This window comes from Cryptosporidium bovis, assembly GCF_009768925.1.
Source record: "Cryptosporidium bovis isolate 45015 chromosome Unknown contig_2, whole genome shotgun sequence".
Lineage (NCBI taxonomy): Eukaryota > Apicomplexa > Conoidasida > Eucoccidiorida > Cryptosporidiidae > Cryptosporidium > Cryptosporidium bovis.
In genome coordinates, this window is record NW_027125016.1 from 33721 (window position 1) to 53981 (window position 20261).

General features: G+C 31.3%; 14 protein-coding genes across 14 annotated transcripts; 7 read left to right on the forward strand and 7 right to left on the reverse strand.

The window, feature by feature from the left end:
• Positions 1 to 152: 152 nt before the first annotated feature.
• On the reverse strand, positions 153 to 1154 carry FG379_001020 (Rab geranylgeranyl transferase beta prenyltransferase alpha alpha toroid fold; the record flags this gene model as incomplete). Its single annotated transcript, XM_067327659.1, has 1 exon — positions 153 to 1154. One exon carries the CDS (start codon positions 1152 to 1154, stop codon positions 153 to 155), a length of 1002 nt encoding a protein of 333 aa, XP_067184271.1.
• An 89-nt stretch (positions 1155 to 1243) lies between these two features.
• FG379_001021 (phosphatidylinositol 3-kinase) lies at positions 1244 to 4084 on the reverse strand (the record flags this gene model as incomplete). Its single annotated transcript, XM_067327660.1, has 1 exon — positions 1244 to 4084. The coding sequence occupies one exon, from the start codon at positions 4082 to 4084 to the stop codon at positions 1244 to 1246; it is 2841 nt and encodes a 946-aa protein (XP_067184272.1).
• Positions 4085 to 4261: 177 nt separating this feature from the next.
• Positions 4262 to 6238, forward strand: FG379_001022 (uncharacterized protein; the record flags this gene model as incomplete). The annotated part of the gene is made up of 1 exon (XM_067327661.1): positions 4262 to 6238. The coding sequence occupies one exon, from the start codon at positions 4262 to 4264 to the stop codon at positions 6236 to 6238; it is 1977 nt and encodes a 658-aa protein (XP_067184273.1).
• Positions 6239 to 6465: 227 nt separating this feature from the next.
• Positions 6466 to 8199, reverse strand: FG379_001023 (Dhh1-like SF II RNA helicase; the record flags this gene model as incomplete). Its single annotated transcript, XM_067327662.1, has 1 exon — positions 6466 to 8199. The coding sequence occupies one exon, from the start codon at positions 8197 to 8199 to the stop codon at positions 6466 to 6468; it is 1734 nt and encodes a 577-aa protein (XP_067184274.1).
• Positions 8200 to 8288: 89 nt separating this feature from the next.
• Positions 8289 to 11138, reverse strand: FG379_001024 (uncharacterized protein; the record flags this gene model as incomplete). Its single annotated transcript, XM_067327663.1, has 1 exon — positions 8289 to 11138. One exon carries the CDS (start codon positions 11136 to 11138, stop codon positions 8289 to 8291), a length of 2850 nt encoding a protein of 949 aa, XP_067184275.1.
• Positions 11139 to 11212: 74 nt separating this feature from the next.
• FG379_001025 (uncharacterized protein) lies at positions 11213 to 11971 on the forward strand (the record flags this gene model as incomplete). Its single annotated transcript, XM_067327664.1, has 1 exon — positions 11213 to 11971. The coding sequence occupies one exon, from the start codon at positions 11213 to 11215 to the stop codon at positions 11969 to 11971; it is 759 nt and encodes a 252-aa protein (XP_067184276.1).
• Positions 11972 to 12103: 132 nt separating this feature from the next.
• Positions 12104 to 12772, forward strand: FG379_001026 (uncharacterized protein; the record flags this gene model as incomplete). Its single annotated transcript, XM_067327665.1, has 1 exon — positions 12104 to 12772. The coding sequence occupies one exon, from the start codon at positions 12104 to 12106 to the stop codon at positions 12770 to 12772; it is 669 nt and encodes a 222-aa protein (XP_067184277.1).
• A 58-nt stretch (positions 12773 to 12830) lies between these two features.
• Positions 12831 to 13659, reverse strand: FG379_001028 (uncharacterized protein; the record flags this gene model as incomplete). The annotated part of the gene is made up of 2 exons (XM_067327667.1): positions 12831 to 13533; positions 13598 to 13659. 2 exons carry the CDS (start codon positions 13657 to 13659, stop codon positions 12831 to 12833), a joined length of 765 nt encoding a protein of 254 aa, XP_067184279.1.
• A 161-nt stretch (positions 13660 to 13820) lies between these two features.
• FG379_001029 (hydrolase) lies at positions 13821 to 15257 on the forward strand (the record flags this gene model as incomplete). The annotated part of the gene is made up of 1 exon (XM_067327668.1): positions 13821 to 15257. One exon carries the CDS (start codon positions 13821 to 13823, stop codon positions 15255 to 15257), a length of 1437 nt encoding a protein of 478 aa, XP_067184280.1.
• Positions 15258 to 15276: 19 nt separating this feature from the next.
• Positions 15277 to 16983, reverse strand: FG379_001030 (CBS domain multi-pass transmembrane; the record flags this gene model as incomplete). Its single annotated transcript, XM_067327669.1, has 1 exon — positions 15277 to 16983. The coding sequence occupies one exon, from the start codon at positions 16981 to 16983 to the stop codon at positions 15277 to 15279; it is 1707 nt and encodes a 568-aa protein (XP_067184281.1).
• Positions 16984 to 17174: 191 nt separating this feature from the next.
• Positions 17175 to 18101, forward strand: FG379_001031 (anaphase-promoting complex; the record flags this gene model as incomplete). The annotated part of the gene is made up of 6 exons (XM_067327670.1): positions 17175 to 17300; positions 17347 to 17648; positions 17721 to 17781; positions 17827 to 17873; positions 17934 to 17984; positions 18032 to 18101. 6 exons carry the CDS (start codon positions 17175 to 17177, stop codon positions 18099 to 18101), a joined length of 657 nt encoding a protein of 218 aa, XP_067184282.1.
• Positions 18102 to 18226: 125 nt separating this feature from the next.
• Positions 18227 to 18565, forward strand: FG379_001032 (uncharacterized protein; the record flags this gene model as incomplete). Its single annotated transcript, XM_067327671.1, has 1 exon — positions 18227 to 18565. One exon carries the CDS (start codon positions 18227 to 18229, stop codon positions 18563 to 18565), a length of 339 nt encoding a protein of 112 aa, XP_067184283.1.
• A 60-nt stretch (positions 18566 to 18625) lies between these two features.
• FG379_001033 (signal recognition particle SPR19) lies at positions 18626 to 19093 on the forward strand (the record flags this gene model as incomplete). The annotated part of the gene is made up of 1 exon (XM_067327672.1): positions 18626 to 19093. The coding sequence occupies one exon, from the start codon at positions 18626 to 18628 to the stop codon at positions 19091 to 19093; it is 468 nt and encodes a 155-aa protein (XP_067184284.1).
• A 47-nt stretch (positions 19094 to 19140) lies between these two features.
• FG379_001034 (uncharacterized protein) lies at positions 19141 to 19995 on the reverse strand (the record flags this gene model as incomplete). Its single annotated transcript, XM_067327673.1, has 1 exon — positions 19141 to 19995. One exon carries the CDS (start codon positions 19993 to 19995, stop codon positions 19141 to 19143), a length of 855 nt encoding a protein of 284 aa, XP_067184285.1.
• Between the last annotated feature and the right edge of the window lie 266 nt (positions 19996 to 20261).

Sequence of the window (20261 nt, forward strand, 5' to 3'; positions counted from 1 at the left end):
GATCTGGCCCGGCTACTATTGCACGTCTACAACAAGATGAATAAGAAATACAAACACCTATAGGAATAAAAAAAATCGAATAAATATCACCAAACATACATTAATTGAAAGGACATAGATGAAGTATTTGCTATATATGTAAAATGGTATCCTTAACCTATGCCCAAAAAATCTAAATCCGAAAGTGGAACTGCAAATATGGGACTGACTGGACACAGAGTGGTGTCTGTTCTCATAAGAGATAGGGCTGCTACCCCAAAAAAGGTGTGGAATACGTCCGGTATATTTCCAGGTCTGTCTGAAATCCCTCCATCAGCGACGTCCTGGGAATCTAGAATATACATTTCTAGCAATTCTCTATCTACAAACCCTGTTTTATTCAAAACGAAAAGTACGGAAAAGATCCACCACGAATAGCAGACATCAGGTGCTTTTTCTGGCCTTCCATTGAAACCTCCACAAAGTAACTGTCTCTCACACAACCAAATCCCCAACCTTTCCGTATCAATCAAATCAAGGGAATTTAACAATACTAGAGATGAAGTGCAACAGAAGGTGTATGCAGCGTGGGATTCCGAACATGGATTGCAACCGAACCCTCCATCGTCATTATGGCAACGGAGTAAATATAACAATGTACTCTCTACATTAATTTTTTCAAGTTTGTTCAAAATTGTCAAGGAAGATACTGCACAGTAAACAAACCTAACATCCGTTTCTAAATAACCATCACTATTAAAAGAGCCATCTTCATTTTGAAGAGACAATATCCAATTTGAAACTTTCTCCGAGTCTAACCTGTCTATTTTCCCAATCATCAGTGAGATTAGAACTACATAATATGTAGACACAATATTCGCATCCAAACCAACATTCTGTGAGTAGCCCACCATAGTCCCTTCATCATCTATGACTACCTTGCAACTTTCAATGAAATCAAGAATATTAGCTTCTAATTCCTTAATTTTTTGTTCTTGACTCGGCATCAAAGATTTTCTCAATAGCATTAAAGTGCCCACCCCCCAGAAAATCCCAGATGCCTTAATGGGAATGCCATATAATCCTTGATTACCATCGTTATGATAGTACAAGTTCCTTATAAATTCAAAATGCTTACTTTTGTCAAACCTCTTCCGAGTTAAATGTGTAGACATTTCAATAGGAAAAAAAAGAAAAAAAATAGCGTCTCTCTGCGGGACGAATAACAATTCAATTCCCTTCACTAATATATGAAATCAATTATTTACTTCCAATATAATGCCCATTCATGTAGTGTGTCTACAACCGCTGGAAACAATGCTTTTGAAGAAGTCATTATTATTTCCCTTAAGTAATCTTCTGCCTCCATTTCACTAAGTTCAAGCCTAAACTTCTCTTTTATTTTAATTAAAACCGCTTTGTTACTACTACCGAACCTCGAATCAAAATCTTTAATACCACTATCAACCATTAGAAGCAGTAAATTTATAAACAACCACGATCTCCTTCGAATATATCTGTAGAACTCACAACATTTATCAACAAATAGTTTAAATCCATTTGAGTTTATCCCACCCATTGCTTCTATCATTTCTGAACATATCTTCATTGGTGGTGGAAATGGTTTTGGATCTTCACCGAATATATATCCAAAGTCAACGTGTAAGAAATCACCATTTTTACCGACCAAAAGGTTATCCAAATGTCTATCTCCAACCCCAACAATAAAAGTGGCTACACTATACACTGCGCAACTTACGATGAATTTATTGACAATAGCTCCTGGTATCTTATCAATTTGAGTATCGTGAATAGCTGCCCAGTACTGAAGAATGCAGTTCTTGCCGTATTTCTTCCTCAGCGTACCTATTGAATGAAAGTCCTCAAGAAAAAGTATCAAACCGTCATTCTTAGAAAATGAAAGAACTTTGTATGTTGTAATAGAATTGGTAACATTCCACTCTTGAAGTAATTTACTCGAAATTTCAAGTAACTGAATGACAAGTTGATCTTGTCTTAGATCATCGCCTACCTTATACATGTACTTTGACTCAATAACTGGATATATGAACTCTGAAGAATAGGAGCTTTCATCCCTTGGATCATAATCCAATATCTTTATCTGATCAAGGTTATCTAGTATTGCAATTCTGCAAGATAAAATGAATGGGCAAAGCGTAGACTTTATTATGAAACTTTCATTTGGCACAATTCCAATGAGTGCCTTATTTATATCAATAGGCAAGGGCAATGGTTCACTCAAATTTGTGATATTAAGTATTGGAAGTCCAATATTTTCAATATGTTCATGTATATTGTTTGAATAAAAATTTTTTGATTCCCAAACTATTTTCGAAGAGTACAAACTTTTATCTGAATTAATTTTTCTGCAGTTCTTTATAAGCTTATATTCATTTTCTGTCATATATTTTATTGAGTTTGAGAGTTTTAAAACTATCCTACCAATAGCTGGAGAGTTTGAAAATACTTCATGTGAATAATTAGAAATATTTCCAACTTCAAAATCTTGTAATACATTCTGAAATTTCAGAATCTTTTTCTCTAGTCTTTCCCTCCTACATTCTTCTATTGAGACGTTGTAAATCCATAACAGTGTAAATCTAAATCGTAGTTGTGATAAAAACAAATCAATTATTTCGAGATTATTATGATAGATACAACATTGTTTTTTGTAATTTCCATTCGAAACAGAGTTCTCTGGATCAATTAATTCATCTATTATTTTAATAACCGTTCTTTCAAATACATATGTAGACTCTGAGTCAGAAATTTCAGAAACTAATAGCCAAAGTAGCTCTATTGAAAGTTCAAGATCAAGTGTGACATATTTTTTTAGAAAGTTTGATAACTCAGAATTAACTTCATATCTGAGTGACTGAACAAGTTGTGGTAAAATAAGTTTTAACTCATCCCTCGTACAACTCCTTAAATTGTTAATAGCAAATATACGTATGAATTCATATTCCCTGTAATCTCCAGAGAGCAGGTTCAAAGAGTCCTCAAGATGAATGCTACTTTTTTTTGGTATTTCATTAAAAGACTGAATACTTTCAAGTAATTTAGTTATTTCTTTAACTATTGAATCATCTTTTAGGTCAATGTTATCGAGTAACAATGGAATCCCACCCTTGAAAAATGGAAGAATATATCTATATTCCCATAAAATTTCAACTTCACTCTTAAACATATCCTTTTCTAACGCAGAAATATATAAGATATAAAGTCTCATAATATTTGATTCAATTTTAACTCTCAAACCATTATTGATAGTGCCACCTTCTAATTTTAAACTATCAAATCGAGTTTTTAAAGCGGAATAAGAGCGTTTAACAGAGAACAAATTATTATCGTGCATCTTTGAACAAGGTTTTTTTCGATTAGATTCCTTATTTCTAAAGAGATTCGAGTTCGTACATAGAAAATTTATGAATTGAGTGTAATTAACCTTAAAATCACATTCGAAACTTAATTCACTTGATAATATTCTATTTTCTTTAAAACAAGAAAGAGTTGAATGCTTACCAAAATTAATCGAGACTGCCATATAACCTAGAGATAGACCATTTAGCTTACCATCATCCAATAAATTTGCAAAATATTTCATTGGAAAAAATGCCTTATAATTTCTGACACAGTTTTTTTGAAAAATAGGTAGATTTTTTGTACTCTTCTGATATTCAGGAACTATAGGTATTAAAATTGTTTCCTGAGAAACATATCCCTCTATATTAAATATTGGTAACAAAGAATATCCTATTTCAAAATTATCGATATCCTTCGCGTTCTCGTTCAAAATTTTAAATAAGCAAACAACCGAATAATTGCAGAATGGAGAGAAAGTGATCACTTCATCGATATTCACTTCAAAAAAGAAATCAATATGTATAAAATCTTTTGAATCATCTGGAAACTTATGAACCAACATAATTTTCGATTGAACCGGTGGTTTCAACTCTGAAACATCACCGCATGAACTTATTGTGAATAGCTCACATTGTATCCTCAATACAACGGGGGCAAATTCCGCAAAGTTACTGGAAAAAACTCCGCTCGATATTATTATTTTATTGACTTGAATCAACATCAAACTATTATTACCTCACATTTTAAAAAGCTTTTAAAAACTTCTTTTTTAGATACCTTAATACTTTCTACCGCCTATTTCAAGCGTCTCTTTATTTACATAAATCACCACCCTTGTTAGTTTGAAAGAAAAAGAATATTAGTCTCAAGTATAATTGTAAATATTGGTTTATCGGAAATGGATAGTAATAGAAGAGATTTAAATCCCCTCTTTGGTAGCTGCTTCCAGAATCAAATTCCACCTTCGGCCGAACAGACATTTGCTCAACCATTGAATCAAAATATTGTTAGTCTCAATGAAGATTCAGTTCCAAACCTTATGACATTCAAACAATTCACACTTGCTCAAAGTGACAACTTATCCCCTAATGAGCTTATTGAAATGTACGATTCTTATAAAACGAAGTATGTCCAGAGAAATAAGTCAGATTTTATTGATTCGAATAAATCTTCTCCGTTTCTGTTGGAAAAATTTCATCCTATCTGGATTAAGAAGATAGTTGAAGAGAGAAGGAATTTAGTTGTTAAAAGGGTTGATTTATTTATTAATAAGCTAGTTAACGGAAAATTTTGTTCAATAAATAGAGTTGTTTCTTTTGATAGTAATTATGAATATCAAACGAATACTTCAGAAAGAGAGGAACTTAGTAATTTTGACCACGTCACCGTATTAGGGGAACCTTATTTTGAGGTTAATATGAATTCTCACGTTCTTTTATTGACTGAGGTGCCGATCTACATTTCTTATCTTGATATTCTAGATTATTTCACGAATCAATTTCCACTTTCAGATGGGACATTTGGAGCATGTAGAGGTTTTCTAGATTTAAGTCTTTCTACTCCAAAGTTCAATCGTGGAATATTAAATAGGCAATGCTACGTTTTATTTGACAATAAAGAAAATAGAAACAATGCTTTTGAAGGAATTAAAGGGAAGATTATTAAATCTTCATTTACTACACAAAAAATTTCTCAATCTTATTTAGAATTGGGTCATCACGAAGAAGTACAGGATTGTCAAAATAGTGTCGGACAAAATGGACTCAAATATTATATATATGTCGTTCAGGCGAAACTCTTCAACGATAATGTGCCTACAAGGTTTGGAACATTACCAAAAATATTTTCTACGAATGAGCAACTTTGCTCAGACAAAAAAAATATGATGAAAATAATCGAAAAGATAGAAAGAGATCAAAATATCGAGTCTAAAATTAACAAAATTATCGAGAATATGTTCGAGAAAAATGCAATAGATATTAAGAAGATCGTAGATATTCTGGCTGTTTACCTAAGATTTGTGCATGGCATTGACTATTACACATTTACAGTAGCAAAATTATTTCAAAGCCAAGTTGAAAATCATCCAAATTATACAGAAAATGGGAATAATTCTGATTTTTCTGACACGATATCGTCTACACACGGGACGGATTCTGCTTTTATTCAATTAAAACCCGAATTGTTTAATTCACACAGAAGTCTTTTGTTTCTATCTAGAGGTTATATTGAAACCATCATGAGAAATAGATTTAAAGGCGGTTGGTTGAGAAATGAAGCACTTATGTCTGAAATTCAGACTTACGATAATCTTATTGAGAATCAACAAAGTAAATCTGCGCTGACGCAATTAAATAGGAACATCGAGGGTTTCCTTAATTTACCTTCTTTATTCGAGCTAATACCTGAACTTGTATCTGATAACGATGAAGTACTTTTATTTAACTGGAAGAGATATTGTGAACAGCACACTATTAGGAAGAAACCAGATAGGTGGCAATGTGGTAGATGCCTTAAGCAATTTAAGGGAGAGGAGTTTGTAAACAAGCACTTAAATAAGAAGCATACTGATTTCCTTGAGGTTATTAAGGATGAATTAACTTTTGAAAGAGTTATAAAACCGCTATCTGATAAATTTTCTTACCTCATTCATCCAAGCCTTGATGACTCAACTTCTAACTATTTAAAGAGGGGCCATTATCAATTTGCTACAACAGGACCTACCAGATCAAAATACAACAAGTATCAGAGACCCATACCATATGATAGAAACTACTTTAAAGATTGGGACACTCCAAAACCAAATTCAACACTGCAAAATAGACACAATAATCAGTTTGATATCAGAAAAACTATTAAATATGATGATCTTTGACTTTTATGGATGTTTCAACAATCCTCCAGTCTAAAATATAAATCACTATTTCCGTTTATTTCGAAGAACATTTAATTAAATGGAGTTATAAAATACTATATGGGAATAGAATTGACAAAATGTAAATATTTCCGATTTTATTCGGGTAAATATAATTAATACCTAATTCAGATTATTCTTATCACAAAAAAAAATAATAAAATGAAAGATGTTTACAAGTTTTCTTATCACTCAAAGACAACTCCTCCCAAAGGTTTCCTCCAAATATTCAATATTATTTCATCAACTTCTTCGATTCTGAGGAAACTAGTTCCCTCAAGAATGTGCTCAGTGGAAGAGATTTTTGAATTTAAATTTCTTACTTGTGGGCGAAAATTTACTTTTTTTGTGTCCATACATTTATCTATTGAATCTTCTTTAAATGAGTTGCTCTTGTTAAATGAATGCAAATTTGATATATATTTCTGTTCAATCATCTCGTAATTGTTACTTCTAATTATTTTTTTATCATGTTCATTACAGTATTCAGTGAAACTCTGATATTGAATTCCTAGTTGACTAAAAATATAAGAGAAGGAATCGTATTCCGTTTTACAGGTAGGTATACAGACAACGACTCCTGTTTGACCAAACCTCCCTGTTCTTCCGGATCTATGGAGAAATGTTTCTTTGTCTATTGGCATATCAATATTAACGACTAAATCTATTCTTTTTACATCGACTCCGCGTGAAAACAAATCAGATGAAACAACAATTCTGCATACATTCCTTTTTAAAGCTAGAAATATTTTTTCACGCTCTGCTTGAGATCTCCTTCCGTTGGTATACATTACCGGAATACCAATGGATTTTAGTGCCACTGTTATCTTGTACCCCAGCGAACTGTTATTTGTGAATATAACTGACTGCCTAAATGGGACTTTAAATAATATTTTGACAATTGAATTTATACAACAGGACCACTGAAAATAGTCGTTTTCATCAAAATAATTTCTCAGCATTGAATATTCAAGTATGTCGTCAAATAATAAGAATTTGACACCCTTCAGTATTGGACTTCCAACTATTCTTGAAATATAAAGGATTGAATCTTCTTGTTCTTTATTTTTTTCTGACATTTCAAAGACTTTATCGTAAACTTTAATAGTGGAATTATCATCAATTTTATTAGGTCTTAGAGAGGCACATAATTGAATTTGCCTGAGTTCAATGCCTTTCGTAGATTTATATTTTAATTTAACATTTTTTAGTGTAGTTTTGATCATTTGAAGTTTTTCCTGTGGGAATGTTGCAGAGAAGGCAATAAGTTGAGAATATATACATAAATTCAAAATGTATTTGGTCTGCCGAATAAAACAACCCTCAAATAAACGATCTGCTTCATCAAGCAAAAGGCAAATAAGAGAACTTTTTATTTTATCAGGAATTAAAGGCTTAATGCAATTAGTTTTAGTTAACTGAATGAATCTTCCTGGTGTAGAGGTAAGTAATATGCGTGACTTATCACGAAATTTATCGATATCTTCAGATATAGGACTTCCACCAAGACAACATAAACCTGTAATAGAGTATTTACCTTTAATATTATTGGTTAAGGTTGATACGGTATCGTTAATTTGAATGCAAATCTCCCTCGTTGGAGCGATAAAAAGCACTAATATCTCCTCCCTATTAAGCGTTTGTGTTTCATTATCATCTAGTTTGAACAAAATTTTGTTTATTATATACACAGTAAAAGCAATAGTTTTCCCTGTACCAGACTTCGCTTGAACTAATAAATTTTCATCAATGTCCTGACTTAACAGGTGATACTGTACAGGCGAAGGAAAGATGTACCCATTACACGTCAAGGAATCAACAATATCATAATGAAGAGGAAAATCTGAGAACCTTACACTACTATCAAACTGTAGCTTTATGTCTTCAGTAAGTTCATTTTCGTTTACAAGAAACGGGGACATGAATAAATATGAAAAGATAAACAAGACTAAGATAGCGCCATAAGTTGCACATGAAATTCAAGATTTAAAGATGAGAGAAAAAATGAAAGTTAGCTCCATTTCATATCATCTGGATGGATTTCAAGGGAGCAAATATTAGATGCTATATTCATACATCCGAATTTATAATTTTTTATTGATGCGAATATAGGAACTGGGGAGGCGAGTGGGTGGTCATATATGACTGGAATTGAGTAACGAACTGTGATTCTTTTGACTTCCTTGTAGAGAGAAGATATACGAACATCTCTGGTATTGAATTTCAATTCAGAACTCATAATTTCAATTGCTTCGTTTTCTAAGTTACTCCTAGCACTAAATTTAGAAGTTCTGAACGCAGAATTTGAGTGAATCTCAACAGGTTTTCTTGAAAAAAAATTCATAGAGTTCAATTCTTCTAATATATTTGAATACTCACCAGTAGAATAATCTTTTTTTATACAGACATTTCTTGATTCATCAGATAAAAGTGAAAACCGAAGGATTCTTGGTATTTGAATAAATATATTAACATTTGAATTAAGTAATTTAATTGATTTCAAGTGTTTTTTTCCCATATCGCAAACATTGAAACTTATATTTATTGGTATCTCTCTAATAACCCTGAATGGGAAAACGAGAGTTTTTGCATGATTCTCTTCACCTTTATTAGAAAAAATCATCTTTGATAATTTAGAGTGTTTAAAGGTTGATTTACAATTAATAAGATAATTTTTGCAAAACATGCAATTACAAAACAAATTCCAGAAGTTTTTGAGCCGTTCCTCTCTATTAAGGACGGATAAGCAATTCTTATTTTTTGGATATGTTATTAATTCCTCATTATTGCGTTGAGTTGAATCAGTAATAAATGGTACAGAAATAAAAAAACAAGAAAAAATTATCTTATACCTGGATTTTTTCGATAATCCATATATAGAATTACAATATATTTGACAAAGTTTTTGATCACTGATTAAACCGTAGTTTCTGAATGAGAATAGCTCAGAAATATTAGTACCTTCAAGTAAAAATCCTATTAAATTGATATTTGTGCTAGGAAGCAATGCCAAAAGAACATTATTAATCCTTGAAAGAACATTTATTCGAAAAGAATTTCTATACACCAACTTTTTTGATGATTCAATAATATCCAATACGGTTAATAGGCCCTTCTTACTTTTTCTAAAATAATGTTTAGAGATTAAATTCGTGTTTGAATAATTCAAAATATATTTCATCGGTTCGTAGTCTAATAAAATTGCTTCCATCAACGTTTTTTGATTATCATAGTTGGTCAAAGCTTTGATTTCTCTTGCTTTTAATATAATTCCAGGTTCTGAAAACTTGTGACATTGCCTGTCTTGCCTATTAAGTTCAAATTTATTTTGAGGCATCCAATATACATGTTCACGAGTTTCTATTGAATGTGGTTCAATATTAAATACATTTGGTAAACTAGACCTAATTTCGGGTATGAATTGGAAGAAGTAAAGTTTTGCGGTGGGATAAAGCAATAATAACTTTGGACTTATTTTATTTATTACTGAAGGTGACTTCCAAATTGTCCAATATGTAAATATTAATAATAATCCACGACGAAATCCTTCTTTTTCAAAATATCTGTCAAATAGGCCATTAATTATTTCATTTGCAATATTTAAATTATTTTTAACGATAAAGGGGATGATATTGTAGAACGATATTTCATCCAGTAATTCAGTAGAATCCACTAGAGTTGTGATTAACTTAATTAAACCTTCTGAATCAAGAAATACACCAAATGCAGCAATTCTAAATAAATTATTTTTTGTATTTGTATTGCAGTCATTTATAGTTGGTGTTATTTTTGAAATATTTTCAGTGCTTATTGGTATGTTCCGAGAAATCGTTATTATCATTTCGGATACTAAGGTTTGAATTGCGATATTTTCGTCAAGAAAATAGTCAAATACTATATCGTTAATTCTATTCATAAACGAGTCTGACATAGATAATTTTTTTGATTTAAATATGTCGTTTATCATTATAAAAATTTCAAATCTTACCGCAGGTGACTCATCTTCAAGTCGCTTATATAACCAACCTTTATCATAGATCTCACTTTCTACACCTTTAATAGAAGTTATTTTAAAAAATTTTATTAGGGAAAACTTGGAGGAAAATAACACGCTTTTTTTAAATTCGCTAAATTTTGTTGTTAAACCTTGGGACACAGTAGCAGTTGTATCAAAAACGGTACCGGGATTATTCACAGAAGTATTAACATATTCAAACTGTGAATTTTGAGGTAAAAATGCTTCATCTAACATTCTCATATCAAAACTATCAGCCTTTGTCAAAGAATTCATATTGAAAATACATGAAACTCTAGTTCCGACATGGATGGATGTACTAAATAAACTTAGTATTTGTATGAATCTTTTAGTGAGTTTTTCAATGTACATATAATCAAAGGTATTCATAAACCTACATTTTTTTCTTGACCTTATGTTTTTTTTCTTTATATTTTCAACAATATTTATTATAATAGGAAATGAATTAATGATAACAAGTACTATGTTCTCATCTGTGGTGGAAAGCCAATATATTAATTTTTCAACAATATTTCTGAAAAACTCAAAAAATGCAAAGAAAAAGAATTTATCTGAATTGAATTTTAAAGAAAGAACTAGGTATGAAAGTTTTCTCAGTTGAATTTGAACTTTTAAAAATATACCTAAGTGGTCACTATCCAATCCTGCAGTTATTTTCCTTTGTCGGTAACAAATATGGGGAATTATTTTAAAAATATCAATTGTGATATTTTTAATCTTCACATCGAACACTTTTCTGACATAAGATTTCTTGTATTTTGATAATTGTATTTGAAAACGTTTCCTCTTTCCACATTTATTTATGCATGCTAATTTATTACTCATTTAGTTTTGTTTAATAAAGGGCATATTTACAAAAGAAAAAAATAACAAAGAATTCCTGCGCTCAAACTTTACTAATGAAGCGAAAAGAAAAAAATAAAAAATCCAAATTATGTGTGAAACAAGATAAAGTACGAATTTTAAATACCATAAATGAAGAGATAAAAACATCCAGAGATTACTTTAATCTGATACTCGACAATTTTTTCCTGGATTCTTTATATGAACGACTATTTTTGATATCTAAGGATTTAGAAATAAAAGTTGTCAGGAGGAGTGAACTTGGTGATAAACATATTAAACAAATGTTAGATATAACACGTTATAATATGAAGGAATTATATGATCAAAACCCGTGGGGTGATATTTGGAAAAATGGTTGGAGTGACGACCTTAAATTTCAAGAGTTATCCAATGAGATGTGTAACTATATAATAATATATAGAAAAAAAGATGAAATTCAAGACTACTCATCAGGAGAACATCATAATGTCAACTTAAGTGGTAACTTTGGATCAGAAATTGAAATAGCCTCCTTCCTGTGTTTTAGAATTGAATTAGAAGGTGACATCCAAGGTAAAATATATTTAGTTGGATATATGTATGAACTACAGTCATTATATAAAGGGAATGGGTGTGGAAAACTCTTGGTAGATATATTTGGAAAAATATGTGAAAAGATGAGACTAGAAAAAATAATGTGTACTGTATTAAAGGAAAATATGGGTGCTAGAAGGTTCTATTCAAATAAATGTGAATTCACTGTTGATGAAATATCACCTACCGATGAACCTTACATTATTTTATCCAAGAATATAGGAATACCAAACGAATGATATTCCCACTCTGGCATTGCTTTCCGGAGAGAATGGCGGCAATATCACATTAAATTAAAAGAAAATAAGCTAAAAACATCTTCAGTGTAAAGCTTTAAGTTTTGAACTGTTTGTATATTATATTCATATTTAATGTTATCTGATACGAAAAATGAGGATATTGGTGCACAAAGACTAAAAAAAGATCTTTCTGAGTATTCATACCGTTCTGAAGACGTTTTGGAGCTGAGCAAGTTCATTCTATGCAACAGCAAGAGTTTCCCGGAATGCGTAGATGAAAAAGTTAATGTATCTAATTTTTTTGATACAATAAAACGAATCTATTATCTATGGAGAAAAAATCCTGCTGTATCTATGCGTGTTGACTACGATCTACTTGCTTTACTGACTTTGCTTAGAGCTTCAGATTGGCTGGATCCAGAAAAGCAAAGGGAAACAGAAGGATTCATTACAGATATAACTGACGGATATACGAATTGGAGCACTCTGTTTCCTATAAAAAATTTACGTGTTGTAATTGAAAGATCGCTTAGGGCACAAGTTACTGGAATAGTTAGGGGGAGGAATTGTATGGAGATCTGGTTCAGAGAAGGATCTATTGGTTCATCTCAAGTATCTGGGATGGTTATAATATCACCATTCCATATCCAAATAAAAGACATAATTGATGGAGGTATGTACATTTATATAGGTGATCAATTTCCAATGTCGACACTAGATTTAGAAGATTTACTGACAAATTGCCCAAAACTATGGATATATCGTTCTTCAGTCTCATCTCCAACTCCAGAGGATCAATAAATAGTATAAATATCATATATTCGATTTCAACACAAGATCCATTTAAAAAGTAATATTTCTATTCTCTTTGTATGATTCCCTCGTCAATTTCATACTCAATGTTTATCTTCTTTTTTGAAATAAACCTTCGTAATTCTTGTTCGTGAATCGTATCGAGCTCATCATCAAGCTCGCTTCCAATATCTTCTATGTACTCTAGAAATTCTCTTTCAACTTTATCTTCATTTTCAGTTAACTCATTGTCTTCCGAATCACCTCGTTCCTTCCTAACATTACTGATTGCATTATATACATCCCCATACGTACCCTCCTTCAGTCTAAGCAGAAGCTCATTTTCAACTTCGCATTCTATCTTTGCTGCATTTAATGCCTTAATTTCCCTTGAAGCCTCCCTTCTCTCGACTTTTTTCTTAATAGGGACCAATTTGTGCCTTGCTGTTAAAGCAGTTTTTCTTGCTCTAATTAAAGATTGGCGGATCCTAGTAAGTCTATGTTTACACTTAAGTATTTGTTGTTCAGCAAACACATTCTTCATATTTTGGTTAATTTGTGAAATTGCCGTTAAAAAATTGTTACTGAGTTTTACTCTTTCCCATAGATACCTCGGAGTATGTGCCCTTTCCGCCGTTTTCATATATAAAAAACATTCTCCTCCGTGCTCAATTACGGTAGCATATAATAGATTTGATAATGGACAAGATGTACGATTACATAGTCCAGTGACATTGTACTCATTTTTGCAAAATGTTGTTTTTTCACATCTAAAAATAAGTTGAAAAAATAATAATAAAAACTTGTATATTTAATCAAAAAGATTGAACTTACTTTACTTTAAACGAACAAAAGTTATTGCATACATTGTTCCAGATTAATTCTGGATCGTTCATTTTTCTTTGGGTTTATATTAATGTAACAGGCGACTGGTCTGGAGAAAAGAGGCCTTCCCGCTAAAGCAAAAAAAAATTTAATAAGTTATCTTAACCATTGAACTACACCTTTAATTGAAAGCAAATAAATTAAATTTATTATCGTTTAAATATGTAATCAAATGAGTTGTAATTCCTTTTCTGTAACTGAAACTTGGAGACTAATTGAATTTCTAATTGAAAATGGATTCAAATTTGAATTTTACCTAAACGATACATTTGTCGTTTGCCGTAAGATGCTTCCTATTGAAATTGTTCCAATAGTAAACCATATTCCACTAAAAGAAACTTCTGACATAGTTTGCAAGTCAATTTTTTCTATTAACGATAGGACATCAATATTACTAGAAATTAAAGTTAATACATTAAAAAAAGTTGTCAATCTATTCCCAATCGAGGCTAAGCACTCTAGTAATGAAATACAAAATGGCCTAATCGTTTCTGAACTGATATCAGAAAATTCTGAAGTTAAAATTTCAAGTTTAAACGATATTATACATGAAATAAAGGCGAAATTTGTAGATATTTCTAATATTCACGAAAGAATTGAAGCAAATATATTAGTTAAGCCTTTAAAAGCATTTCTAGGTCTTATCTGGGGATGTGAAGAAACATTTTGGAGTTCAGAAAAGATAACAGATGAGGGGTTATCTAGCTGGTACCGAAATATTTGTGAGTTAAATTCGGTGTCGTCAATCCAAAGTAAACTAATAAGCATCCCAGACTCTTTAATTGATGAGTACTTTGAATCTGAGATTGGGGATTCCATAAATTACAATTTATTAAGTGAAAATTCCAAAAAATGTTTAGATGAGATCAAAGACTTATTTCTTATTGACAATTATACTTCGTTAGGTGTTGTTCCAAAGTTCACTTGGTCAACCCCAACGGATGCTACATGGATCAATGCTGATAAAAGTTTATGTTGTAAAACCCTTGAAGATGTACTCCTACTACTAAAGGCATCAACAAAGGTCGCTTGCGATATCGAAAATGCAAAAAAAAAAAATATAAGAAACACATTATTGTTGAGGGAATACATCTCTGCAATGGACGAAATGTTTGAATTCAGAGTGTTTTTTGGGTGGATTGAGAGGTTAAACGAATATAAGATCATTGGGATCAGCCAAAGAAACATTTACAATTATTATGAAGAACTAAATACAAATAAAGATTTAAAAAGAGATATAGTTCAATGTATTTTTTATTATTTTACTGGAAAAAATGCTATCAATGATCTATTTAAGATTTTTAATGCAAAGTTTATTGCTTTAGATATATACTTAATCAAAAACGAGCACAAATTTTCTGTAATGATAATTGATTCCAAACCGTTAACCGAAACATCAACGCTTCTTTTTGACAAAAATGATCTTAAAATATATTATTTGAGTAATAAAGGTTATGATATCGACTTTGACGTATTAAGGTTAGTAGAAGATAAGCATTCAGTTGTGAATGGACTGGGTGAATGCTTTTCTGGAAGAGTGCCTGAAGAATTTTTATTACCTGGAAATTTATGTTCAGATAATGATTGTTTCTTGTGGGATTTTTTGTGACAATATCAATATAGTAGACTTACAAACTCCTATTTGATGAATATATTGGGTTCCATAATTCTGGGGCAGAAGTAAAATTATCCTCGTAGTATTTCCTGTTTTTTGTTGATTTCTTAAATCCAAAACTAAAGTAATCGCTAATTGATTTATTGAATTTGAATAATGAAGAGGTTTTAATTATGTTTAGATCACTCGCACACATATTTGAATAGTTTTGATTCTCAATATAACTATCTGTATCAAATTCGTCAATGATTTCCTCCTGAATGATTTCTTCAATAATGTCTTCAAGAGTTGCAATCCCTATTATCTCACACCTTTCAGGTAAAGGTACATTGTTTCTCGCCGATTCAGTATATTCTCTGACATAATTTGTTAATATTGCAATGTGACAGTGTCCTTGCTGGAAAGCATTAAGCGCATCATATGGATTTGTCTGTGGATATGCGAAAATAGGTTCAATAATATATTTGTTGCGATGCTTTGAATCAAAGAGCGATTTTATTGTTACAGATTTATCTGGATCTATTGTTATTAGGGATTTCACTAAGAGCAATCCTTTGATATTGTGCCTATTTTTAGAGAAAATCGGTATCCTAGAATGTCCTACCCTCAAAATATCTTCTAGTAATGAGTGATCTAATTTAGAATCAATATGTAACATATAGACCTTTTCTAATGGTACTGAAAGTTCAAGTAAACTTTTATTCGCCATATCCAGTACACCCTGTATTATAGTAACCTCGTCATTTGCCAAACCGTTTTCAGTATTTAATGATTTGGAGTCGTTGACACTTTTCAATTGTGATCGAGTGAGGCACACTTCACTTTCACTATTTATTAATTGTTGAGTAAAATTTAAATATTGGTCATTCAAGTTACTTTTTGTCACATTTACTGTGTCTGTACTTTTTACGTCTTTGATTCTCGCTCTCATCTGTATTAAGTGACTATTTTTTTTTTTATTCCTAGATATATCAGTTATTAGAGGAACAATGGAAATCGATTTGTTTTTTATATCGCCAGTTCTTCTATGTAAAGCTACCAATGCTTTTAGTTGTGCCCTTGCATAGAAATTATTGACCTTATTTGTTTTCCCAACAAAATAGTCCAGAAGCTTGCTAATTGGCCATGAAAAAAAAAATAAGCAAAGCATGAGAATATTAACAAAACTAGAACAGCTTCCTGCTATCATCAGTTGATATTTACCTGTACATATTGCTTGAGGTAAAATTTCACCGAATATTAGTATTGCAGTAACCGATAGAAATACAGCCAACCAACTTGGAATAATTCGATCAAGGAATAGTGGGAGAGCTTCCATACATATTGAGTTAGTTAGTAATAGGGTTACAAGTAAAAGGTGGTGCCTTCTAATTAAATTTAAAGCAGTGAATGCCCACTTTTTTTCCTTTTCATTCCCTGTCTGAATTAACACCCTAAGTTGGACACCATCCAAGGACATTAACCCGGTTGTCAACCCAGATGCAATTCCACCAATTATTACCAGAATAAAACTTATAAAAATACATAGATAATACTCAATTGTGCCTTGCTTATACCTATTATTAACTATTTCACCAATAGCTCCGATTTTTGTGTCATTTATCTGTGAGGCCTCACAAAGGTGGAATTCACCGTTTAATGAACTAACTAATTTATTTATGAGTGTGAACAAAAAAGTGGCCTTAATAAAAAATTCACTTATTTTTCGCTGCCAAAACATCACATTTCTAAAAAGAAAAGAAATTCAAGTGTTTAATTACTTTAAACAAATAATTCTTTTTTATCAATAGGCGCAACTACATTGATTCGTTATAGCTTTTTACATGAAAAAAGAGCGCTTGATGTGAGATGGTGAAAAAAGGAAAATATTTTATATGAAAACCGGCAAATGTAAATTTTTATAATTTAATAATGAGTCTAACATTAATTGAGTCAAATGTTGGAATTCCTAACCTTGTTAATCAAACTTATGATGATGTGTTCTCGGAATTAATAGAAATAGGCGACATGGCATCTTGGTCACTTTCTTCTGCAAAGGTAAGCCTGAGGCAAAAGTTAAGCTTAATCAATTTACTATTTACAGCCTGGAAATGGTATTTCTCAATTAAGGGATAATAATTCCAGTACATTTTGGCAGAGTGATGGACAAAGCCCTCACACAATTACATTGAGATTTCCCAGAAAAACAAAAATATCAGTTATAGATCTATACCTTGCGTACAAGATTGATGAAAGCTATACACCTCAAATTATTTCAATTAGATCTGGAAGTCAGGAGGGTGATCTTGAAGAAATAAAGGAAATGCAACTATCAGAGCCAGATGGGTGGATTAGAATCCCACTTTCACCGAGAGAAATAGCAGATAGTTTCTTCAAAGACGCAATGTGAGTTATCCATATTTTTATTGTAAATGTTTATTTCCACATACTTTTTTTGTAAATGAATTGACATTTAAGACCAGGAAAAATCAAGTCTATATGTGAATCTCAAAATTATATTTCAACATTTTGCATACAGGTAAGAGGCGAATAAAATCATTTGAATCTAACTTAAAAATAATAGATTGCTATATTAGCGAACCATCAAACTGGTAGGGATACACATATTAGGTAAGTAAGAGAAATGCATGTTTATTCATCGTTAAACTGCTATTTACCTTTATAAATTAGGCAAATAAGAGTTTGGGGTCCAAGAGAAGTTAAAAGCGATGTAATTGATAGGTAAGTATTAAATGAGTGCCCACATTTTTCTTAATTTACTGTTTCAGAGCACCTATCTCGCAATCAATTAAAATGGGAGCAACAATTGATACAAAAATTTATCAATTTTTGAGGTAGAAGTTGTGTGCGATTGAATTCCTACGTCGCCTACACGTAACATTTTTTTGTTACCTTCCACATAATATGGAAAGTGAACTAATGAAGCATTTAATAGTAATTTTCAAGTAAAATTCCTGTTAATAATGTTTCAATACAGTTCGGATGAGAATGAATTCGATATAGACCTCAAAAAAGTTTGGTTACTTTTGTTTCTACTTATAAAAAACATAAGGGTTTGCAAGTGGCGATTTATATTGAATAATTACAATGGAGATGACACAGTGGTGATTTTCAGGCTTTTTAAGATTGTTATTAAAATCGCAATTTATTCAGTTTCCTGGATTATGGTCCTAATATGGGATGCATATGAATATGGAATGGTTTTCTATGGTTTGATATTAAGTATTTATATAGTTAAATATTCAAAACATACAAATTTGAATTTCTACTTCGAGGATACAACTGAAGTCAAGCATTTTTGATTATCAACGCGCGTAATTTTTTCTTTCTTTTTTTTTCAGTTTTGATCACGGGAATAAAAAATGAATGTAACAAATAATGAAACAGAACAAATTCGTGATAGTTCTCGCTGGAAGATTATATATCCTGTATATTTGGATAAGGAGAGATCCACCTCAAGTGGGAGAGTTGCCTCATTTTTAAATAGTGTTGAAAACCCAACGGTGGCGGAGATTGCAGAGATTTGTATTCAATTGGGGATACCCTGCAAGATCGAGCGGAAACGACACCCAAAAGATCACAAATCTCTTGGTAGGGTCAGATATTCTCTACTAGATTCTAATGGAAACCCGCATAACGGGGAAATACTAAATAAGAGGCAGTTCCTGGGTTTAATAGGAAGTGGAATTAATGAATTAAGAGCAAGACAGCAGAAGCCGCCCCAACAAATAGAATCCTCATCTAATTCAAAAATGGGAAATAATGATCAAAATAATACGAGTAATTCAGGTATTGCTGGAGGAAGATGCAAGCAAAGAAAGAAGAGGTGATAAAAAAGTAGGGTAGTGCTGCAAATAAATGTCAATATTTAGTGATATCAATGAAAATAACATCTTCTGAATGTTTCATAGTCTAGTATTGCAATGACAAATTCCTGTCTCATCAACAATGTATCATTTTCGTTCCCAGATCCAAACCATTGTTTCTTTTCGCCCTTCCAAATAAATTTATGTAATGAATTATCAATGATTCGTTCCTCCTCATATTTGTGATATTGTATCAATGTTTGGTCTTTTGTAGACACATATCTAGTTGTAAACAATATAATGTAATCCCAGTCATAGAATCCTCTCTCCTCTAGTGGGAAGTCTTCTAAGTTATCAAGTGTCCATTGAATGTCATCTTTTAAACAGTTACAGAGGGCGGGTACGATTTCATGAGGGATGTTTAATATTCTTTCGTTTACCATCAAACCAATATTTTTCTCATAAATTACAGAATCTAACAAGTTTCTAAAATCTTTTGACTGTCCTATTTTATCTTGAATAAATGAGGCAATTTCAGACATCACAAATCTATATTGCCTGAAATTGATAATTGTTGAGAAAGCAACAATATTATCTGAAATACTTACTGTAGTTCCAATGTTTCCTTGATTACATATAATATCTACGAACTCATGAAAATTTAAATTTTTTATTAGAATGTATTGAGTTCCAACCAAAATATTCTTAATACTGTGATAATCACTTTCTGTTGGATCATTGAAGTCAAAATCACCTGATATTGTTGAATCTTCATCCGTTAAATCTTCAATTGATTTTTTTGTTCTTTTATGCTCTACTTCTTTATCTGGTTTCATAATAAACAATTCATCTTCAAAGGACTCATCGCAAAACTCAATATCATCCAAAGACTTTGCCTCCTCGGGGATACAATCATTTGTCGTCATTTTAAACGGGCCAATATATTCTTAAATTCCATAATGATAATGAAAGAGGTTCAAAAAAGAATATACTTTGTTGCAGGTGAAATGAATTTTTTCAAGGATAATCAAAGTTTGACGCAATGGAATTAACCGCCAATAGAGAATAATAATTCAGAAATTCGTTTTTTTTTTTTTTTTTTTGAAAAGGGGTATGACTGGTGATATTATACGGAATATCTCCAGTATTAATAGGCTATGTTAAATTAATGGATAAAATTTATTTGATTAAT